This window comes from Gekko japonicus, unplaced genomic scaffold, assembly GCF_001447785.1.
Source record: "Gekko japonicus isolate JY-2015 unplaced genomic scaffold, Gekko_japonicus_V1.1 scaffold187, whole genome shotgun sequence".
Classification (NCBI taxonomy): Eukaryota; Metazoa; Chordata; class Lepidosauria; order Squamata; family Gekkonidae; genus Gekko; species Gekko japonicus.
The window spans coordinates 132,922-156,652 of NW_015174849.1; the positions used below are offsets into that span (position 1 = coordinate 132,922).

Here is a 23,731-nt window from a genome sequence, read left to right on the forward strand (position 1 = left end):
ACAACACCAACAAGAAATAAAACAAAACAAAAACATCTAATAATCTCATATCACTATATAAATAATGCCACTATATTATGTATTGTTACCAACCACAAAAAAAGAAACATGAAAATATCTGAACCAGAAACAACAAAGAAAAAGATATATGGAAGGAAATGGAGTAAGAGGGATGGGGAAGCTTCCAGCCAATTGGCTATAATTTAACATAAATTTATCGAATCCATTTCTGTGATAATATTGTCTAGCATAACTATTACATTACTTTAGTCATATTTTCAAATAAGGGACTCCATCCAATTAAAGAACTTTTTAAAAAGAGCTATATTCTGGAAATTCCATTAAATAAATTATGAAACTATTCTAAATTATCTTCAAGTCGTCTTTCTTTTTTCTCCCCTGAATTAATCTAAACTTGTTAATTTTTCAAGGGCCACTATATTTCTTAATTTAGCATGCCACCTATCCAAGGAGATCTCTTTAGCATTCTTCCAGCACTGGGCAATAAGCATCCTAGTTGCGACTGAAAGAAAATTAATAAGTGTGTTTTGTTTCCATTGAGAATTTTCATTGGCAAATAAATTGAGCACGGCTAATTCAACAGTAGGTTTTATTTGTCCCAGCTTATTTTACCAATCTCTATAAATATTACTTTCCAAAAAAAGTGCTATAACTAGACAGGACCATCACATACATAAATAAATCCCTAATTCATCACCACCTCTGCAGCAATTTTTATTCTCTATTTTCATTAAATGGGCTATCCTAACTGGGGCCAAATACCACCTTTGAGACATATTTAATGCATGTTCTTGTAAACTCCTTGAAACTGATTTATAAGGGAATCGTTGAAATATTTCTGTCCAGTCCTTATTGTACTAATCCCCAGGAATGTCACAAAAACAAGCTGAACTCTGTATTTAGGTTAAATCGGGAATTACTAAATTGGCCACTGTTAGTTCAGCAGATGATAAACTCTAACCAAAAGTGGGTAGCCTTGTTAGTCTAAAGTAGCAGAAAAAAGTTTGAATCCAGTCGCACCTTTAAGACCAACGAACTTTTATTCAAGGTATAAGCTCTTATGTGCAGGCACACTTCTTCAGATCCTGGTTTGCATGCTACTACTGCAAGCCAAAAACAGCAGGAACAACAATGCAGCTATGTCCCTATGCCCTGTGGGGCTGTGCTACTAAACCAACTGGGATTAAGACAGGATTATTGCATTCAGACATACCAACTGAGGAAAATTACTACAAACCAGGATGCAACTCTAAATAGGAAACACTGTCATTATTAAGAGCAAAGAAAAAAATAACGGTACTTTAGCTAGTGAAAAATTGTGTTAAATTGTGATACATAATTAAACTTCATGCACCACACCCCAGGTCGTGTACCTTGGCACCTTCTACAGGCATATCATGGCGTCTGTGTTTTCGCAGAAATCCTGGGTCAGAACCCATTCGACAGTGCCTTCCATTCATATTTGAGCTTGCAGTGAGTCCAGGTTTGGGTGAAGCTTCACCTCCTACTATTCGACATCCAACCATTTGATTTGTTCCACACACTTCTCTGGGGCACCAGGCTTCAAGTGGCATAGGTTGGTCTCTGCAAGGCACACTTTCAGGATGATGCAAGTGTCTACCTAATCTGTTATCTGGTGGAATAGGAGGAGGCCTTTCTGGTGGAGGTGGGGGAGGATCACGCACAGGTGGCGGTGGTGCAGGAAGCGGCTTGTCTTGTTTCCTCACCATACATGGAGAAGACTAGAAGTGCATAACAAAGCAATATATTCTTAATAACATATCTTACAAATAAGTGCACAATAGCCACATGTTTTTTCCCAACTAAACAGTTTTGAAGGGACTGAAGGACTGAGAAAACATCTATCCAGTTACAAAAAATGTTGACAGTATTTTTCAACTCCAGAACAGTATTCTCTTTTCACATTAAAAGCTGAAATTCAACAATCATAAATGGTTGGGAAACAGAACAAAATATTTCTTTTGTAAACTGCAAGAACAGATGAATGTTTCAAGGAATTATCTTCATCTGTAATATTTATTGCCAGAAGACAGTGAGAGTCATTAATTTTAAGATAAAATACTCTGCATATTTAATTTCATAGCTCACATATCACTGCACTTTTTGGCCACAAAAAATTATCAGAATTTGAATTAGAGTTGAAAGATTATTTACCTAAAATTTATTTTAAGGACATTAAAAACACAAAATATACAATGTGGGATATAAAAAATGCATTATGAATTTCCAAGAGAAGCAGCAGTATTACCAATTCCCTATATACTGCATCATGTTCATCATCTCAAATTAATGTCTGCACTCACTGTTAGGACCAGCAGCACAGACTCTTCACTTGCCAATTTAAATGACAGAGTTAATTAAAAATATGATAGCTCTGAGGACACATTTTATGTACTTCAGTTGTTTAAGTATCATACAACTAGAATGAAATTTAATTTGTAAATAGAACTGTCAGATCTGAATGCAAAATGGTGATAAAATAAACTGTGTTTATCACTGGGTACACACACACAGTTTTCAATTAAAAACCTAATTTTATTTTGTGTACCCATATACAACCAAACAGCCCCTTAGTATTACAAAGATTATTATTTACTTCATTTATAACCCATCATTCTCCCCAATGGGGACCCACAGCAGCTTATAGCAGTCTCTCCTCCTTCATTTTATCATCACAACCCTGTGAAGTAGGCTAAGCGGATTATGTGCGATTGACCCATGGCCACCCAACAAGCTTCCATGGCAGAGTGAGGAGTTGAACCCAGGTTTCCCAGATTCTAGTATGACACTCTAAACATTACAACACTACTACATATTTATACTTGACTGCTGGCTATCCTTACAGCTTTAACGTAAGTTTGCTGCAACCCAAAATTTCTGCAGCATTCTAAAATCCCTCATTTACCACCCCCCCCAAAAAAAAATTATACAATTTTACGCAACATCATAACCCAAAAATAAAGATCAATAACCATTCCATTTATATGCAAGTCATATAATAGTACTTGTAAAAATTAAGGAAAACGTTATCACTTTTTTTGCAAATCAGGATTACTTTATCAGTTTGTTTGTTGACATTCTTTTGTTGATTCTGGGGATTTAAACAGAAAGGTAAATGGCAACGTACGAAGGTAATATAATAAGTAGGGTATCCAATATTCAACTTAAAATACGTTCTGCTGAATTGTATTCTCTAGTTCCTCTTAGAGATCTCTCACATAGCAGTACAGCAGATCTTCAGGATGGCTACACTTTATACCATCTCTGGGTATAGAATGGGCTATGTGCACAGAATGAAGGGAACTACAGAAGGAAAACAACAACAACAATAGGATTTATATCCTGCTGTTCCCGCAAGCAGGCTGAAATTAAGTCTTTCCAGTAGCTTCCTGAGATGACAACTCTAGAAAGCAACATTTATGTAGTTTTATGTGGACAGTCCAACAGTCAAAACTAATCCATACCAGGCTGAAGGAAAGGAATTTGCTTTGCTTTTCTTTATGGTTTGGACATGTGCACAGAAGTTCTCACCATTAATGTTTCTGACTTGCTGTACATTTGTCTTTGCAAGGCAAGAGTTTGGAAGGATGGCTAAAGTGAGAATCCTGAGAACATGAGAATAACATCTGTGAGTGTTTTGTTATCTCACCTGTTTTATTAGGAGAGTGTTATAAACTTGAATTCTAAACAGTGTGGCCAAATAAATCTTACCTTTGGTGAATTGGTAGGGCTGGCACAAGGCGATCGAGCAACTCCCTTCTGAATGAGATCCAGCCGAGGAGGCACTGGTGGAAGGTTGAGATGGGGCCCTTGCAGAGGATCAGGAAGAGGTTTTCTTCTTTGTGCAAGTGGAGAGGATCCTGGGGATGTCACAGGGGAATTCTGCCTTTCATTACACTTTAAGAAGAAGGATATCTTACTATTATTCATTTAGTAAGTGAAGTGTAATTTTCATTGCTGAATATTTGAACAAGTACTTCACAATTCCATTAGTCATTCAGCTGCATCCAGTTATCTTTCAGTCGAAGGTACTGACAGATTCGGATTTTACCTAGGCAAAGCCCCAAATGCAGTGTTGTATTGTGAGGCCTAAAGTGCTTTGCTTGAAACAACTGCCACTTTCCCATTTGTGAGACATTATATTACCATTTGTGGAATTAAAGACATTCTTTGAACATATTCCATATTTCTACTGTACAGAACACAGTCAACAATAACTTGTTGACACAAAGATGCATCATTAAAATCAAAATGTGTTAGGGAAAGTTTATAGAAAGCAACTTAAATATTTGAATCTATGTTTTACAATAGTTCTCTTTGATATGCACTAGGCTAGCAATATGGCCACTCAAAATAAAATATCACAACCATTAAGAATGAACAAATAAAGCTCGTATAAGTTTGCCAGCAATTCAAGGAAACTGGAGAAGGAAAAAAAGAATCCTTTATACCTAAGGTCATTTGGTCATGATTCATTAAACACATGCTTACTCATCCTCTCTAAAGATGCTGCTCATGATAAATATCTGCTTTCAGTCTGGCTGACTTCTCATAACTATTTTGAGGACAACAGTGTGAATCAAAGTCAGTTTCTGGCCCAGTGAGAGACAGCCATTAAATCAGAGAACTGAAGAGCTCCCCAGACAAAGCAGCTTTTCACATAGTTCAGTTGCAGAAAGTGTGGCTACGAAACATGATTTGGAGCTATTAAGCTCTGCACAGGAAAGCTTCTATTAGGGCTACTATTTCCCTCTCAGTTTTGTAAAAGCAGTACATTTTATTTTAAAGTTATAATTCTCTTTCCAACCAATCAACAGTTTGCAACACCATAAGCCTTGTAAAATAAGGCCATTTCTACCTTTTGATGTGGCTTTGTTTCTTGACTTCAAGGTAAAAATACACATAATACAGCAAAATAATACTGGCTTGTTCACCAAAATATAATCATAATTTGGACTGTTACACCAAATGAAATTGCTATCTGCAGAGGTGAAAGGTGTTTTAAGATTTGGCTGCTTTGCACTGTAGTCATTTATAAAATGTAACATTTTAACACAATAGGCTAAGAGAATTAGGTTAGTCAAAATGACAGAAAGAATATCACAGTAAAAAGAGATTAAACATTGACTACCTAACTGGCTCTTATCAAGAATGGAACAAATATTTGAAATTGCTCAGAAATATCAAATACAAAAGTCAACCCATGGAAATAGTCTTTTAATTTTTGCCAGGTATCATTTATAAGTACCCTATATTTAGTTTAAAGTGTACATTTACTCAAGCTTCCTTGATCCCCTAACTAAATATAGTCAGATTTTGCTGAGGTATGCTGATCTGGTTCGAGACAGCCTGTGCTATCAACAGTAATTAGCCACGTTGCTTTAATTGAGCCATCATCTTTAAAGGCAGCATGATACTGAACACCAGACACAGACAGGCAGTAGTGGAGAAAACCTATTTACTGTGCCATGCAAGAATATTACAGATGGTATTATTTCACTTATAAATACAAGACATTCTAGCATTTGAGAAAATATGCACCTTTCGCACAGAAGCTAGTCGATTCATCATTAAAGATTCTTCTCTGTCATCATCATCATCCAAGTCAAGCATGGGTATACTAAAGCTATCCATAATGCTGCAGCACCTGATATTTTCATCCCTGGGGTCAAAGGGATCCACAATGATAGGCTCAGTTCCTTTTATTTCACAGCGGCAGAAAGGACATCCTTGACCATCAGATTCCTACATGTGAATGAAAAACACCATCCTTAATTAACGAGGATGATTTTTTAAATACGTGTATTTAAAGGCAACAGAAGGTACATAGGATAAAGAAAAAAGGTTAATGGAATTTTAAAGTGTATCTTTTAATCTCAGTCTTATGATTCATAATAGCAGCAAAAAGAAAATTCACACAAAACAGTGTCTAAACAAAGCTAACTGAATAGTTACATTATAAAAACATTACATTATAAATACATAATAACACTTTGTCTTCAAGGCTTGCTCTTCATGATTGTCATTGATATTTCACACTAATGAGAATCTTTTCTGTTTGGTAGAATTCCAGGAAATTAGGCCAAGAACTTTTCATATCAATGGATTTCCACTATCATCTCTAAGCAATCAGAAGAACAAAACCTAATAGCTTTCAAAAGGTCATACTTGTTTACCTTGTAGATCATTGGGATTGCATTACTAAAGTTAGTCAGGGAATATTAGAATTTATGGTTATTATGGTTATTAACCAACTTGATTTGAGCAGAACCAAATGAAGTCAAACTGAATGGATGCATCAATTTAGCTGTATGGCAAACAATTCCCATTTCAATATAGCCTGACTATGAAGAAGAGTGCAGAGAGCTGCCTTTAATGAAGGACTGGGGTATAATTTAGGGGCAACAGAAACTGAACCTATTTAATTATTGTTTTTAAGTAAAAAGAAGTCACCAACTCAACCACATCCAGGAGCATCACAGACTGCTAAAAGAAATGTAATTTTTGTAAAGATTCTAACATTTAACAACCGTGTTGTGTCATTATTCAACATCAGCTCCCATTTATACTTCAAAACAAAGTTTCATGAAGAATGCTACTGCCCACCATTCCATATCTTCAAGGCTATTATTATAATTTATTATTTAATTTATGAACCATCCTCCCTGAAGGGCTCAAGCTGGTGTACAACACTGAGTAAACACACAATAATTAAAAGACATAAGTAACAGTTAATTACAGTAACACCAATAAGATAATGCATAGCAGATCATCAATGGCATGCCGTTCTTCCGCTCCCTCCATAGGGTGAGTCGCAGGCCAGATATGGTAAAAGGCTGTCGCTGTCCTTAACCGTAGGCCTGGTGGAACATCTCCGTCTTACACGCCCTATGGAACTGGGTTAAGTCCCGCAGGACGCAGATGTAACTAGGTAGTGAGTTCCGCCAGGCGCAGATGCCACTAGGTAGAGTTCCACCAGTTCTGGTTTAGGACAGCTGGATAGCTCTTGGGACAAGGACCACCAGAAGGTTTTGATCTCTCAAGCATAACATGTCTGGGGGACATACCAGAATATTTAGGAGTGCCCTTAACATGATTCCCTCAGCATTCTCCCTTTCCTCCAGTAACTACTCCTTTCTTGCCACTAAAATGGTATGTGAGCTGACATCAACACCATTCCTAGCTGTAATTAGAAACAGATGAAGTACAACACTTAAAATTGTGCTTCTACGGGGCATAAAGGTCTATTATTATTTTTTAAAAACTATTTCAATTATAAATCTTTAAGTTTATAGATTAGATATCACATTTAATAAAGATAATATGCTCGATATTAATGATATTAACTGAAATGCTACTTGAAACAATTAATGAAAAACCACTGTCATATCAGGGCTCATTACAAGGTAGATGATGTCAACTGCAAGAATGAACATGACTCATTTATGAGAAGCATGACCTAGGAAAATAAAGTGAATGGAAGAAGAATTGTAAGAAATCTGATGGATCTTCAAGCTAGCCAAATATGTGACTGTCACAAACTCCCCCTTTGGTGGAAGTGTTCATCCCTGATTTCCCAATTGTGTTCTTCAGGCACATGTAACTGTTCTGAGGCCAGGTCAGAAACAGAAGCAACCCAATTACCAGTGACTCGTTTTGGGGCAGTCACCAATTAAATGAAGACATGATTGCTATTTGCAACTTTGTTAATCTATTTGCGGGCCCATGCTTCCAGTTTTAAAATACATCCAATTCTGTAAAAGTTCAAAACAAGAGAGATGATTCAATGTGTAAAACATGGTAAAATGTCATTTAGTGTGTATATATGCATAAAAAGTACCAACAAATCAAACACCAGTATGTATATTTATATGGAGGTATGTTTAAAAAAGAGGAACCACCGAGATCTTTCTAATTAATCACACAATAAAGCAAAATGTTCAGAACAAATTGACCTTCAGCATAAAATATCTACAATAATGAGTTTTATATTCACTACAGACGAAGTAGCTTCTTTTATTTAACAACACAGATGTTTCTCTGTGAGAAAAAGAGCACTTGCAATCTCTCCTTAGGCATGTCTAATGAGCCATTATGACAGCAATTAAACACTAACCACTGGCAAGTCTGTAACAACTGACACTGCTACAGAATGATCCCTTCATCAATTCATTAATTATACAGAAGTTAAATTTGCAATGAAGTTTGATTAAATAGGAAGTGGCTGCTAATGAAAGAAAAGCCCAGTGCTTTGAATTTCATTACAGCTAAATTGTGAGGAATTTAATGTCCTTTTAAAATGTAAGATTTTAAAAGTTTTGTTGGGGCCAAATTTCTCCCCCCTCCAATGCATAAAAGGAGATTCAGTATCTCAGCTACCTGCTGTGGATATGATAGATCAACATCTGCACTTTTACCTTGATGCTTGTTTTTACAGCTGCTGCCTAGAGACACAGCACAGACTGCAGTCTCTCACCAGTATAGGGAGGAGGGAGGGAATAATTTATCAAAAACAGAAACTAAATTTCTTTCATACTAGATATCACTAGTCACCAACAAGAAGTCCACTCTGAAAGTTCTACAGGCATGAAAGGAGAATATCTTCTGTGAAACTTAGGCTATTTTCCTTTTTATAACCACTTAGAACAGGGGTGTCAAACTCATTTATTATGAGGGCCAGATCTGACATAAATGAGACCTTGTTGGGCCGGGCCATGTGTTTCATAAAATGTAATGCCAGGTAGCGGAGATATAAACTTTATAAAGGACACAAACACAAAGAATTTTTTTATTTAAAATAAAACATGCTTAAAATATTAGCTCTGTAAGCTGCAAACCTATTTTTGATTTATTGACATTCACTACAGAAATCTCATGCTCAGAGTTCTGAAACTAGGACCCAGGTTAAAACATGAAACGTCTGAGTGATTAAGAGAGTCTGCCAAAGCAAGCTATGATGCAGCAGCAGAACTGGAAGCAGGAGATGGCCAGTTCCACTGTGGGCCTGATGGAAGCACTCCAAGGGCCTGATCCGGCCCCTGGGCCACATGTTTAACACCCCTGTCTTAGAATATAAATTAGATTATTTTAGAAGGGAGAAAGGTTTTTCTGAAAGTTATGAAACTGTACGGCAAACTACCAACCAGTGTTCCCACTAAGCAGAGTTAGTGAGAGCTAGCTCAGTTTTTTAGCCTCTGGCTCACACCTTTTTGTCTTAGCTCAGGGAGGATGGCTCCAGAGCAAAATAATTTATGCAGTAGCCAAATCACTCGCTCAAAACTTTAATGCCAGTAGCTCACAAAGTAGAATTTTTGCTCACAAGACTCCACAGTTTAGAGGGTGCATCGCTACCAACCCCATGGAATTCAACAAAAACATTCTTCAACTAGAAGCATCAGGATGGCATCACTAAAGAGAAAGACATTGCTGGTCAATGACAAACCACTGGAGGACTGAAAAGGCCACTGGCTCAGTGGTAGAGCATCTGCTTGGCATGCAGAAGGTCCTGGGTTCAATCCCCAGCATCTCTAGTTTAAAAGAATCTGGCAGTAGGTGATGTGAAAGCCCTCCACCTGAGATCCTGGAGAGCCACTGCCAGTCTGAATAGACAATACTGACTGTGATGGACCAAGGGTCTGATTCAGTAAAAGGCCATTTCATGTGATCAGCCTGTCTTGGAGGACTGCACTTACTCTGAAGGAGCAGGTTCATAACCTGAGGATGCTGGCAGATCCTAGCCTACAGCTGGACTCCTCTGTAGTACGTAGTGCCTTTATAATCTGCGGCTAATATACGAGCTCCAGTCCTTCCTCAGAAAGCATGTTCTGGCCACAGTGATTCATGCTCTGATTATATCCAAGTAAGATTACCACAATGTGCTCTTCATGGGATGGCCTTTGAAAATGGTCCAGAAATTTCAGTTCTTCCAAAATATGCCAACCAGGCTACAGTCAGGATGGGATATAGGAATTGTATCACCTTAATGCTGAAATATATGCACTGGTTGCTCATTTGTTCCAAAGCACAATTCTTACATTTAAATCCCCAAATGGCGTGGGGCCTGGCTAACTGAAGTACAACCTCTTTCCATATTGTTCAGGCTACCAGTTAAGACCTTCCTCACAAGCCCTGTTCTGTGTGCCACCAGCTTCAGAGGTGAGGCAGGAAATGACCAGAGATAGGACATTTTCAGTGATGGTTCCTTGCCTGTGGAATGCCCTTTCCTTGAGGCCTGCACACTACTTTCTCTTAGGTGCCAAGTCAAATTGTTTCTATCTAACCAGGCTTTTAACAAAAGGGCTGATCTTTTTAATATCACTTTATAGTCTGTTTTTATCCTGAGAAACGTTTAAGAACCATTTTAAGCTGCTTCATGCTTTGCTATGTTTTGAATGAATTTAATAACTCTTACGATGCATTATGTTTTGATTGTTTTATTTCATAAATTGTAAGGTTCCATAGAGAGGCAGCATAGAAACTTTCTAAATTTAGACACAGAATGTACTGAAGTAGACTTTTCAATAATAGAATATGAAAAATCCTTACTAAACAATGAGCCATGTTTTCTTTATTAATATCACAATCTTGGTAGGGTACAATAAGAACAATATTGAGTACAAGTAGGGTACAATAATAAGAAGGAAACTTCTCTCTCTTATCTTCTCCTGGCCAGGACTTTTATAGCAGCTGATAAGCAGCCTTCTTTCCCACAAGTTCCTAAAAGATAACTTCATTCATACACACACCCTGCCATCTTCTTTAGGGATGCCAGCCTCCACGTGAGACCTGGGGATTCCTCAGAATTACAGCTCATCTCCAGACTGCAGAGATCAGTTCTCCTGGAAAAAGTGGATGCTTTGGAGGATGGACTCTGTGGCATTGTACCCAATGAGGTCCCCGTCCTCCCCAGGCTCCATCAAGAATATGATTAAAAGGAACTGGACACTGATTTTCCATTATGAAAAACATTTGCCAATACAAACAACAGGAAGCTTACACCTTTCAAAGTACATCCCTAGATTTTATGACAGAACACCAGGAAAATAAAAAATAATCAGTAAAAGAAGGTCATAATAGGTAGGAGAATAAATGAATTGTGTTTGACAGTGGTGAAAAGCTATAAGACGGACAACCTACCTGCCATGCTGTAAGGCAGGATGTACACATCAGATGTCCACAGGGTTCAATCTTCACATCTTTGTCATTCTCCGCACAAATTTTACAAAGCTGGAATGTAGAACCCATTTCACAATACAATTCATACTGTTCCTGAAACAAAAGAATGCAATATGTGGTTCCACCAGATGAGTAGTTAATTTGGAATACATTCAGAATACTCAACTTGCTTTTCTGTGTACTATGAATCAGATTTTTGAAAACATTAATGTGATAAAAATTTCATTGCTGCATGTTCTATATTCTTTCAGAACTACACAATACAATTTTGTATGAAATATTACATTACACAAGCCATATATGTATTAGTAATTATACAAGTTCACTATATGCATTAAAAATTCCATGTACAAAACATCAGCATTCTAAATATTTAGAATTTATCATTTAAATTAAGGTGCTAATTTTAAAAATACATCCTGGGAGATAGTAGGAGGAAAAAGATGTACTTGGAATAAGAGTGCTGTTGCAATCTACTGATCAATGTAAATTTTCTCAGAGTTGTAACATGAGCCTGATTGCTATCAAAAATCAGTTAGTAGCATCTTCCATACAAAATCCTGGCTGCCTTCCCCCCTGCCCTCAGCCTTGATTCTGGAACCACTGCATTTTTCTCATGTAATCCTCATCTCATAGAAGCCTCAAACTGTTAACAGCAGTGACAGAAGATATTTCAACTGAGTATCTTTTAACAAAACTGAACTGATTGTTACTATCTTGCACACCAGAGTAATGTTTCAAAATAGATAAGAATCAAAAACAAACTGGAGGAAAGGAGGAGGGAGAAATACATATTGAGGATAATATAATCCATTTTCATAATGTCTGTATTCTAAATGAGCTACCCATGGTATAACATTTGGACCTGGAAGACCTAGGTTCAAATCCCTGCTCTGCCGCAGAAGCCTGCTGGGTGAGCTTTGGCCAGCTGCACTATTTTAGGCTAACCTACCTTTCTTTCTTACTTGGAACAGGAAAGAAAGATAGATGTTGTAAGCCATTTTGCACCTCCATAAACAAATAAATGGGTAGTGCAGACTGGTGGTTAGAGTGAGCATGGGATTTAGATTCAAATCCCTGCTGAGCCACTACATCTTAGTGGTTGAACATGTGCCAGTCACAAGTCCTCACACTAACTGGATTCTAGTGATAAAGGGAATACTGTGTACTGTCTTAAGCTTCTTGGGCAAAGTGCACAATAAAAATGTGGTTGATAAAAATACCAATTCTTTCTTAAGATCAAGAAAAGTAAAAACGCTACATTGCAAGAAGTGATGTACAGAATTACTTGTATCCTCCATTCAAAGGAAACTTTAATTACTTTGTACTGCCTATCAGGAATACAAGGCCATCAGTAAGCCCCATAGTGAAGCAGTCAAATAATCAGAAGCTCCAGAACGGTTGTGCAAAACAGAAGCCATACCAAAAAACTGGGCCTCAACAGACAAATGACAAGGTACTTACAACATATATTCCAGGCAGGAGCATATCTTCTCATACATCATGAAATATGTATGAGATCCAAACCTTAAAATGTAGGATCACTGCCAACCAATGTTACCATATGTGCCACCACTTACCTCATCCTCTTTTCATACAGGCAGCTATGTATGTTGAGTGTCAAGAAATTCCTTCACTTAGCAATTAATGCTTACTTTAAATCAGAAAATACTGAATTATGTTAAAACTTTAATACATTAACATCCATAACATCCAACAGATCATTTAACTGTTGGGTTGGTGGACACATGTTTTAAATAGCGGATTTATATAGTTGATTTTAAACTGTGCTATATATTATTCTTATTGCTTTTAATATTGTCTATTTAATTGTATTCATGCAAGCCACTCCAAGCCTCACTTGTCCAGGGACTAGTTGTGGGGTATAAATTTGATAAATAAATAAAATCAAGCTTTTCAAAGCACATTTATACAATACACTAAAACAACACTTTGTCTTTATTCAGAAATGATCACCCTCTCCTCTAAAAGCAGATGGGTTTCCCAAATATCTTACTGAAAATTTAGAATGTAAGTGCATGATGGGTAGTCAAAATGAACTGGTAATATACAGCATACCTGGGTAACTTTTATGTGATCGTGCGGTGTGGGTTCACACAGACCTGTCAGATCAGGATTATAACTTCGTCCATCTGGATACAGATAGCTATATTGCAAATAAACAAGGTTTGCAATTTTAGTGTATGTATCTTGAGGCCAAAGTTAATAGATAGCTTTCAGTGTATGCAGTAGCAGCAACTGTACAAAAACTCAAAGTGCTAACACTCTTTGGAAACAAACACAGTATGTGACTGAAAGTTGACAAAATACCCACAAAACACTGGACAACACCAATAGTGTGTCACAGTGGCACTTGAAACTATTGTCATCATGTAATTACACACTTTAAAGAAGGAATTTTCAGATATTTTCAAAGTGAGATGGCTCTCTTCCACTCTCAATAGCAAGGCCATTTTCCCAATACATTCTCTCCAATTCCAGTTCTTCCTGACATCAACAACTTCAATGCAACACCAATATTTAAGCTGTTTTTCTATATGTACCACCAAAGTGCACTTCAATATGCATTTTGGTTCGGATTTTACCATCATACCTGTTTAAGTTCTATTATGTGCTCATTCTGCTGTTAAAGTAACAGTTAAAATACCACATAAAATGTAGTTCCCTGGACTAGGAATACAAACTTGTAATTCTTGCCTTTATAAGTGGACATTAAAGCCCTGAATCACTCTCTGTTTCAAACAGGTAATCCAAGCTCCTCTCTTTCCTATCCCTACATTCATCATGAGTCTGTGACTATAGACGCAGTGGAGCACAAGAGAGCAGAAGCAGAAACAAGGTAAAGAAGGACTGGGGTAACCTTGAGGCCATGGGGAGGTTCCTGGAATTATAAATTAGAAAACTGACATAAAATAATTTTTCCTGGTTGTCCTCCACTGTTACTCATAATTACAGGCACTAATGAAGTTCATACGATTATGACTTAGAGAACAAGCTCCAGCAACATGGTGGTCAGATGAGAACAAGAGAAGGAAAAAAGGAGGATGGCTGCAAATACTTTCCTCCTTTAAACAATCTAATCTCACCTCCCCACTGCTCCTCATCAACAAGGCAGATAAGTTGGAGCAGGATGGAAGAGAAGGGCTGCCCAGAACCTCATGACACTCCTGATGACATCCATAGGTATGCCACCCTGTTGAAAACTCTTAAGAGCTTGGATTTCAGCTCTAATAAAACCAGCTTTTTGATTACCTTAAATGAGCTGGGATCAGAGGTAAGCTTACACTTCTACTCATAATTTGCCCGGTTTTTCTGAGTTGATTAGTGTGGGATATTTGTGTATGCGTTTTAAGTGCTGTCAAGTTGCTTCCAACTTATGGTGACACTAGGAATTAATGACCTCCAAAACATACTATCATTAACAGCCTCGCTCAAGTCTCATAAGCTGAGGGCCCTGGCTTCCTTTATTGAGTCAATCCATCTCATGCAAGATATCTGCTAGTCACCAATCAGGAAAGTTGCACTGATTCTCATTTGCCAAATTTTAGACACTGGAAAAGAGCAGGTGCATGGTTTCTATACTTAATGACAAGTGAAACAGCCATTCATGGCAGCTACTCTTAGATAGGCATATTGCTGGGATGCAAATAAAAACTGCTGTTAGACACAGCCAGTATGTTAGTTGTGAAAATCAAGGAAGTATTTATACTTACAATCCTTCCCGGCTGCCATCAATCAAAGCTTGAAATAAAGGCTTGTTGTGAGGTATGGTCTGTAAAATATTTCCGTCACCAGTGACATATCCAATGGCCCATTGTCCCAGTCGTGTGCAACTTAATCTGAAAATGTAGCTGTTTGAAAAAAATGAAATTAAATGTCACTAGGTTAAGGCGGGGGAGGGACCATATTAGAGGACTACATGCAGAGATACACAAATGGCTTAGATCTTAAAGTTTTCTGCCACCACAAGGGTACCAGTGTATAAGAAATTTTCTTTGACTTCTCACACACCAGATCCTTATGCCACACCCAGCACTGTTTCTATGGTCCTGGATAAACACCAAGGGCAACACTTTGGTGGGTGTGCTGGGCTGCAGAAGGGGGGACACAGGAATGTTACATTCTGCAAGCAGCATGCCACTCATGGATTGTTGGATCCAAACCACATTTCCCCCCTACATACAAAAGATATATAAAATTACTCATACACATTTTCTGGGTTAAATAATCCACTTTGGCAGCTATTTCTTTATTCCTTGTATGCATAATGAAAATGATAAATCTGAATACTATCTACTTATTGTGTTCAAAGATCTCTCCTTATATATAATTGAGTAAGAACATTCTATATGAACATTCTAAATTTGGCCCCTTTAGTGTATAGACGCTTGAACTGTCAGTCAGAAGACGCTGGCTGGGTTGACTGGCTGCTTTATGCAGTCCCGCCCAGCGTTTCAAGGTCTTTTGCATATGGAAGCTGATTGGACTTCACTGCATTCCACACCTCAAACTCTCCCCCCTCCCCGCAAGGCAGTTGGAATGTCAGTTGCATATGGAACCTTCAAGGTCTTTCACATATGGAAGCTGATTGGACTTCACTCCATTCCACACCTCATACTCCCCACCCCCGCAAGGCAGTTGGAATGTCTGGTGGTGTGCAGGTCCCAGGATCATGTTTTAAAAGCTGCCTGGGGGATTATGGACCATTCACACACTTTCAACCTTAACATACCTCATAGGGGGAGAGGAGAATGATGACAGCTGCTTTCCCTAGGCAGAGGCTGGGGGGGGGGTCTCCAGGTGACAGCTGGAGAGCTCTTAAAGCTCTGGTGCTAATTCAAAGTGCTGCAATTTGTCGACAGAGTAGTGTTTTGGCAAATCTTTAGGAATTGTTTGGTGCATTTACGATGAGGCACCCACCCAGAGCCTCTGGCATTTTCTCACTCTGCTGGCATCAAAACCAATTTAAGGCAAAATAAGAGGCTACTGAGAGGGGAGGAGATAAAGTTGCCAGCTTTAGGTATGGAAAATCCTGGAGATTTGAGGAGTGGAGGCCGGAGAGGGGGACATCAGACAGGTTACAGTGCCATAGACTCCACCCTCCAACCCAGCTATTTGCTCCTGGGGAACTATTGTTGCCAATCTTGGCCCAGCACCCATCAAACCATTCTCTTCAACCCCCTGCTGTGCAGCTGACTTTCCCCTAGGGTTGCCAATCTCCAGGTGGGACCTGGAGATCTCCCACTGCTACAATTGATCTCCAGATGACAGAGATCAGTTTCCCCTGGAGAAAAGGGCTGCTTTGGAGGGTAGACCTTATGACATTATACCTGCTGAGTCCTTCCGCCCCCCCCCCAATGCTGCCCTCTACAGAATCCACCCCCCAAAACTCCAGATATTTCCCTCCTTGGAGCTGGCAACCCTACTTTCCCCTCAGTGCCTGATGGTAGGCAACTTAGTTTGGTCCAGTCACCTACTTTGCCCTTTGGGAGAAAACATATTGGGGCCAATCCTGATAGGGTTGCCAACTCCCGATGGGAAATTCCTGGAGATTTGATGGATGGAGCCTGAAGAGGGTGAGGTTTGAGGAGGGGTGGGACCTCAGACAGGTACAATGCCATAGACTCCACCCTCCAAACCACTCAGTCCCTCATGGGGAACCATTGTTGCCAATCTCCAGGTGAGGGCTGCAGACCACTCAAAATTACAATTGCTCTGCAGAAGGGAGGGCGGAAGTCAGCTGAAGTCAAAGGGGCAGATAATGGTAGGTTGATGGTTAGCTGCGAAGGAGATGGGGTTGCCAACTCCAGGCTGGCAAGTTCCTGGGGATTTGAGGGGTGGAGCCTGGAGAGGGTGGGGTTTGTGGAGGGGTGGGACATCAGACAGGTAGAATGCCATAGACTCCACCCTCCAAACCAGCCATTTCGTCCTGGGTAACAATTGTTGCCAATTTCCAGGTGAGGGCTACAGATCACTCAAAATTACAACTGCTCTTCAGGGACCAGAGATCAGTTCCTCTGGAGAAAACAGTGGACTCTGTCATTATACCCTGCTGAGGTCACCACAGCAAAATGACACTGTTTGCCCAAAGCCAGAGCACTCCCCCAGAGCCTCTTTCTAGATCCCGTTGTATTTATTTCCACAACGGGCTTTACTGCTAGTTTCTTATAAATGTTTAAGAATTTATTTTATATATGCAGCTAATATTTAACTATATGTAGTTGGTATCTGATGAAGGGAGCTTTGACTCTCGAAAGCTTATCTCCAAAAATGTAATGTGCCAAATGGCCAATAACTAGGTATATACTGTGAATTATATTTTACCTGGTACATTTTTGTGAGTTTCCCAGCCACGCTGGAGGAACTCTGTCCATGGTATTATGGCTTATACACAAAAAATCTTGTTTGTCTCTAAGGTGCTACCGGACTCAAATTTAGCTGTTTTATATATGTAGTAACACTAACATTAGTTATAAGACTCAGACAAAGAAGCAAGGCAAGCAATTAAAAGATTTAAAATTCCTTGTTACCAAAAATGTATCACGTATGAAATTACTGCACACAATGAAATGTGAATGTTCACAGGGATCTGTTCCTGAAAACAACAAAATAGGACGATTTTATTGACTAAACAGCAGTTACAATCCAAAGTTGTAGGATGTATCCATGGACAAAGTTTTTCTTTCTTTCTGCAATTTCTACTGCTAAGGAGATATATTACTATTCCATTTGACAGTGTGTCAAAAACAACAAATGAAACTCTATTTGTATGTGCTGTTCTCTACCTCCAGTCCTCACCCTCATACAAAATCAATATATATTTGTCTTTAGGCAGAAGCCAAAAAATATTGGGTTGGACCCTGTGAACTGTAAATGAAATGACTGCATGGAATGGACCTGTCCCTCTTCAGCATCCTGTGATAACTCTTCCCCAAAAAGCTGTTCTGGAGGGTCAGGGAACAGAGTGTTTGGGTAGGAATGGAAGATGCAGCCAGTAGCTAAAATGTTTCATTCCCACAATAAAAACCACCCCTGCTAACACAGACAATTTTTAACAAGCTAATCTCAAGAGTCTGGACACATAAAATGGGCGATATAGTATAGAAATAGTACTAAAAAGAGGAATAGCCCCAGTTAAAGATGTGTCCTACAGAAATATTATTATGTAATGGTCCTATTATGTTGATTACTGGAGAATACATGATAATTGGGGGGGGGGAGAGATCAGCTCGTGTTTCATAGATTACAGCAAAGCTTTTGACTGTGTGGATCATGAAAAGCTACGGTTGGTTTTAAAAGAAATGGATGTGCCACAACATCTGATTGTTTTGATGTGGCACCTGTACTCTGGATAAGAGGCTACATTCAGGCTGGAATATGGAAAACAGAATGGTTTCCAACCAGCAAAGGTGTCAGGCAAGGATGTATTTTATCTCCCAGTTTGTTCAATCTATATGCAGACCAAATCATAAGGAAAGCTGGATTAGATTTAAATGAAGTTGGAGTGGATACTGGTGGAAGGAACATTAACAATTTGAGATATGCACGATGATACCACATTATTGGCAGAAAACAGTGAAGACTTGAAATGACTACTGATGAAGGATAAAACAAAAAGTGCCAAAGCGGGATTACAGCTGAACATCAAGACAAAAGCAATGGCTGCTAGAGAATTACAACACTTTAAGGGTGACAATGAAGAAACAGAATGTTTTCAAGGTTTTCTATTCCTTGGCTCCATCATCAACCAAAAGGGAGTCTGAAACCAAGAAATCAGAAGGAGATTCAGACTGGGAAGTGCATCGAAAAAGGAGCTTAAAAAGATGCTTAAGTTTAGGAATGTGTTGTGGCGATCAAAGTAATTCATACTATAGTATTTTCCCATTACTGTATATGGGTGTGAAAGCTGGACAATGAAGAAACTGGACAGAAAGGAAGTTGAAATGTGGTGTTGGGGAGAGTTTTATGGATACTAGGGACCCCAAAAAGATAAATAAGTGGGTTGTAGGTCAAATCAAGCCTGAACTTTCCCTAGAAGCTAAAGTGACTAAACTGATACTATTGTACTTTGCAAACATGAGAAGACAAGAGTCACTGGAAAAGACAATAATCCTAGGAAAAGCTGAAGGCAGCAAGAAAAGAGGAAGACGTTAGATTATTGACTCAACCAAGGAAGCCATGGCCCTCAGTCTGTAAGATCTAATCAAGGATGTGAATGATAAATTGTTGGAAGATATTAATTCATAAGGTCACTGTAAGTCAGAAGTGAGTTGACAGCACTTCAAACACACACATATGCAGAGTGATCCTACTAAAATGCAGCAGAAGACAGGAAAGTTTTTACAGAAATAAAAAGCAACTGAGTGAAGAAAGAAGGCCAAAGGATGAAATAAAGTAATTACATAAAGGCACAAATTGAAGCACCTGTGAAAATCAAGGGGCTGATAAGTAAATTCAATGGTTTTACAGTCATAATATATGATGCCTATTCACCTACTGAATGTACGAGGATCACACATCCTTTAAAAGTTGTTTAACACTGAAGGCTCTTCAAGACTGTTTGAAAATCTGCTAACCCATATTTATCATCTCATTACAAGTGTGTCTTAAATTTACCAGGAACAATAATACCATGGACATAGTTCCTCTGGCATGGTTGGGAAACTCACAAAAACGTACCAGGCAAAATGTAATTCACCAGATGTGCTTAGTTATCACTGGCCATTTGGCACATTACATGTTTCCAATATTGCCTTCAGCATGGAACAAGTTTTACTGCACATAAGACAGTAAACTAGAGAAAAAAATATTATAAAATGCCCAATTTCTCATACTTCAGTTTTCCTACCCAATGTATACAGAATCATGAATGAAAGCATGAAGTTTAACAGCACACACAACAGATGGGCTATTTGTAAAAGAACAGCTGAAATGAATTACCTTCCTGGTTTGGTGCTGTATTTCTGTAATCTTGCTTTAACTTCATCATAAGTCAGAAATGCCATATATCCAGGATGCGTCACAGCTAAGAAGTTCCAGTTCCTTAATATTGAGCCCCAAGGCTAAATTCAAAGTGCAACAAATAAAATAAAATCATACTTTTGTTCCACCCTTGCTCAATGGAGCAAACCTAAAGTCTACTCAGAAATAACTCCCACTTTACTCCATGGCGTTTACTCCCAGAAAAGTGTTCTTAGAATTGCAGCCAAAGACACCCAGCAAGCTTCATGGCTGAGTGGGAACTTGAACTCATGTTTCTCCTGTCTAACTTCAGCATTTCAAGCCACCACACTAAAGTGGCTATCAACACAATGCATGTAGGATTGTATGTGTGTGTGTGTATTTTAATCTACAGAATTTTAAAATATTTTGTTCTTAGTATACACAGGACAAGCAAAGGTCAAGTCCATTTCTCAAGCACAACAAAGGGAGGAGAAGGAATAAAGCATTCTGGGTTATCAGTAAGGTGAAAGTCACACAGAACAGTTTGCTGTTTTCTGGCTACCTGAAAATATATTTTTTTAAATTAAAATTTCCAAAATTCTATCTAATCCCCCCCCCCCCCCGCTTTACAATACAGCAGTGTGACGAACAGGTCTAATTCTGCTTTTCCCAGAGGGAGCCAACAGGAGCTGCCAGAATGTTGGGGATGGCTGGCAGCTGAAGACAGCTGGGCAGTTAGAGAGAAGGGGGAGAAGCAGTCAGTCTGAAAAAAGGAGGATTCTGAGTCTGTAAAGGAAGCGGCCTGAGTTAGAGCTGACTTCTGAGAACTGAAGCTGAGAACTGAAGCCTAGTAACTAATTAATCTGGGATCATAAACTCAAATATTAGGAACAATGTACTGCTGTGTTTGAGTCATCCCATGTTGCTGAAGTTGCAAATAAAAATTGACTCTGGTTTTCTGTCTAGTGTTCCAAGGAAAACACCACACACACCAACCTTGACTACCATGGCCAGTGAATTTAACTTAACAGAGAATAAGGGAAATAAATATCAGGTTCCCTGACTCCAATAGCCCTGTGCAGGAGCTGGGTGAGGATAATAAAAGGAACTGGGCTACTCTATCTGGAGATACCTCTTGGAAAGAGTACAGAGAGGACCCAATATCTGGAAAGGGAGATTTATTAAAGTGAGAGGAGATGGGTGGCAAACGATGACTGCCTGACTTACCTGAGACCCTGAACCTGTGTGACAGAGGGGATGGAGGATGGTAGGGTCTCTGAGTTAAGACGGTGTCACAAAAATATTGTTGTAACATCTTTACCAAAGTCATATGTAATTTATCACACCAATTAAGAATATGAAATATCGCAAATAGTATCACTGTGGGTAAAGTGTCAAACAACAACACATACACTCTCAATTCCAGCTTGATATGCCCTGTTTAGAAATTTACTTGGAAATACAACAGAATTTAGCCTTCTCATGCTTGCCCTGCCCTTCCACTACTATTTATTGATGAGATTACAAAAGAATAAAAGAATCTTTAGGCTCCAGTGTTCTGTGCGCCCAAAGTAGATCCTCTCCCACAGCCACTCCTTACAACCAAAGGAAAACTGATTCTCAGTATCACAGGATCTACACAGAGCAACAGCCATGCAGGTCAGAAGACTTCAATGTGGAAGGGTACTGGGGAGACATGACTCATTCAATCAGTATGGCTCCACCAAAAGAAAAAGCATGAAAGGGTAATTTTGTCCTCTTCTTCTTCTCAGTTCAGTCCACTGACCAGCATGATGGCTGTGCACAAGGGTCTTGTGACTCTAGGAAGCAACTTTTCCAAGGACACGTCACTCATATACCAAGCCTTGGTTTTTATTCTTAATAAAGCAACTTAAAATGAATGTAAGATTTTTCACTACAAACTTCCCCTCAACGAAACCTGGCAAAAGTTTTTTTTAAAATAACTACAAGCTCAAAGGTTTTTTAACAAATAACCACAAGCTCAAAACATGTACAAAAAAGCTTTGAAGAAAATTTGAACATAAGCAAAATTATTAAAACTTAAACTATTCATTTATACCAAGGCATTCTAGTTAACACTGGGAAGGGGACAACATGCAAAAAAAAAAAAAAAAAACCACTTTACACCACTAGGAGAAATATTCACTATTTTTTAAGAAAATATAACTCCAGTAAAATTATAAAAGGCAGCATTCATTATTGAATTAGTCTGAATACTTTACCTGAAATAATCTTGTGAAGATGTCAAATTCAAAAATTGAAATGTAGTCATTGCAAGTTAAATCAATAGTAGATTTCAATGCCATTGCTTCCAAACCAGAACTAATCTGATGAACCTCATGCAAACACTGCCGGAACACTTTCCAAGGCACTATGGTTCTGTGGTAAAAAAAAATAAATTAATGGATCACAGAATTGTCATTTTCCAAAAGTGTTAAAGACTGGTTTGTTTTCATGAAATGAAGTTGATAAATGAAGTTTCTTCAACATTTTGACATCCAGTTCCATCATATTAAAAACACATTGCATGACCTCCATCTCATATTCTTTGACATCTCTGGTGTCTGTGCTAGAAACTGGTACGCATAAAAGTTTCAAATGTTAACTATTTGTGCCTGCAGAAGTTCTATGTACCTTATACTTATGTAAGTTAGGGGTGTGCAAAAAAAAAAATCAGCCGATTCAGCCGAATCTGGTCCCTTTAAATCCCTTCTCCAAGCTGCATAACTCCATGGTAAGTGAAATCCGAAGGCATTTAAAGGGCTTGCAGTTCCTTTAAACACCTTGCGGCAAGGTCACCCAGAAGACATTTAAGGGGACTGCAAGTCCTCTCACTGTGGAGTTGTGCAGCTTGGAAAAGGCATTTGAAGGGACTTTGATCCTTTTAAATACCCTTTAAGCTTGACTATCTGATGGTCCCGAAAATCCTGAAAATATTTCGGCCATTTCAGATACTCGAACAATAACCCAAATTTATGTCTGGTTGAAAGAATATCTGAAAAATACTGATAAGGTATTTTCCAGATTTGTTTTGGCTTGGATTTAGCTGAACACACACCCTTAGTTTGGACTCATGCTTGGCAAAAGAATGTAGTGTAATTCTATATGAAGCTACAAAAGGAAGTGGTATAGATTGAAAATGTTATTGAGTATGTAATCGCTTCATTATTTGTAACTGCTTTCTTATGCCGTGAAGGCTTTTTGCAGTACATCACGTTCTTACATTCTGATAAACATCTTCTCGCTGGATATCCTGGTTTATTTGTTGGTGGGGGTCATCTTGGAAATGATCAGACATTATCACTTCATTTCATTTTCATTATGCTGCCTAGTTAATAGATTACTTGATGGCTATAATTTGAGGAAATACTAGCCGGGGGTGGAGGAGGCTTGAGGAAGAGGCTCCAAATTTTCAGGGTAGCTTCAGGAGCCTCTCCCCACATAAACCCCATGTCCCAAAGCAATTGGACCAGTGGGCCCAATTCTATGGACACCCAAACAGGTTACCCCCATTACCTCTATTGTTTCC

General features: G+C 38.6%; 1 protein-coding gene across 1 annotated transcript in view; it reads right to left on the reverse strand.

Moving 5' to 3' along the window:
* Nucleotides 1-23,731, reverse strand: part of CBLB (Cbl proto-oncogene B, E3 ubiquitin protein ligase) — a 91,833-nt gene that overhangs the window by 30,553 nt on the left and 37,549 nt on the right. Inside the window, exons 5-12 of the mRNA XM_015424529.1 lie at nt 22,425-22,581; nt 20,179-20,300; nt 14,952-15,089; nt 13,297-13,384; nt 11,179-11,310; nt 5,584-5,787; nt 3,754-3,939; nt 1,395-1,763 (exon numbers count right to left, since the gene is read on the reverse strand). Of these exons, the coding sequence (XP_015280015.1) occupies nt 1,395-1,763; nt 3,754-3,939; nt 5,584-5,787; nt 11,179-11,310; nt 13,297-13,384; nt 14,952-15,089; nt 20,179-20,300; nt 22,425-22,581 (1,396 nt within the window). The remainder of the gene's footprint in view (nt 1-1,394; nt 1,764-3,753; nt 3,940-5,583; nt 5,788-11,178; nt 11,311-13,296; nt 13,385-14,951; nt 15,090-20,178; nt 20,301-22,424; nt 22,582-23,731) is intronic.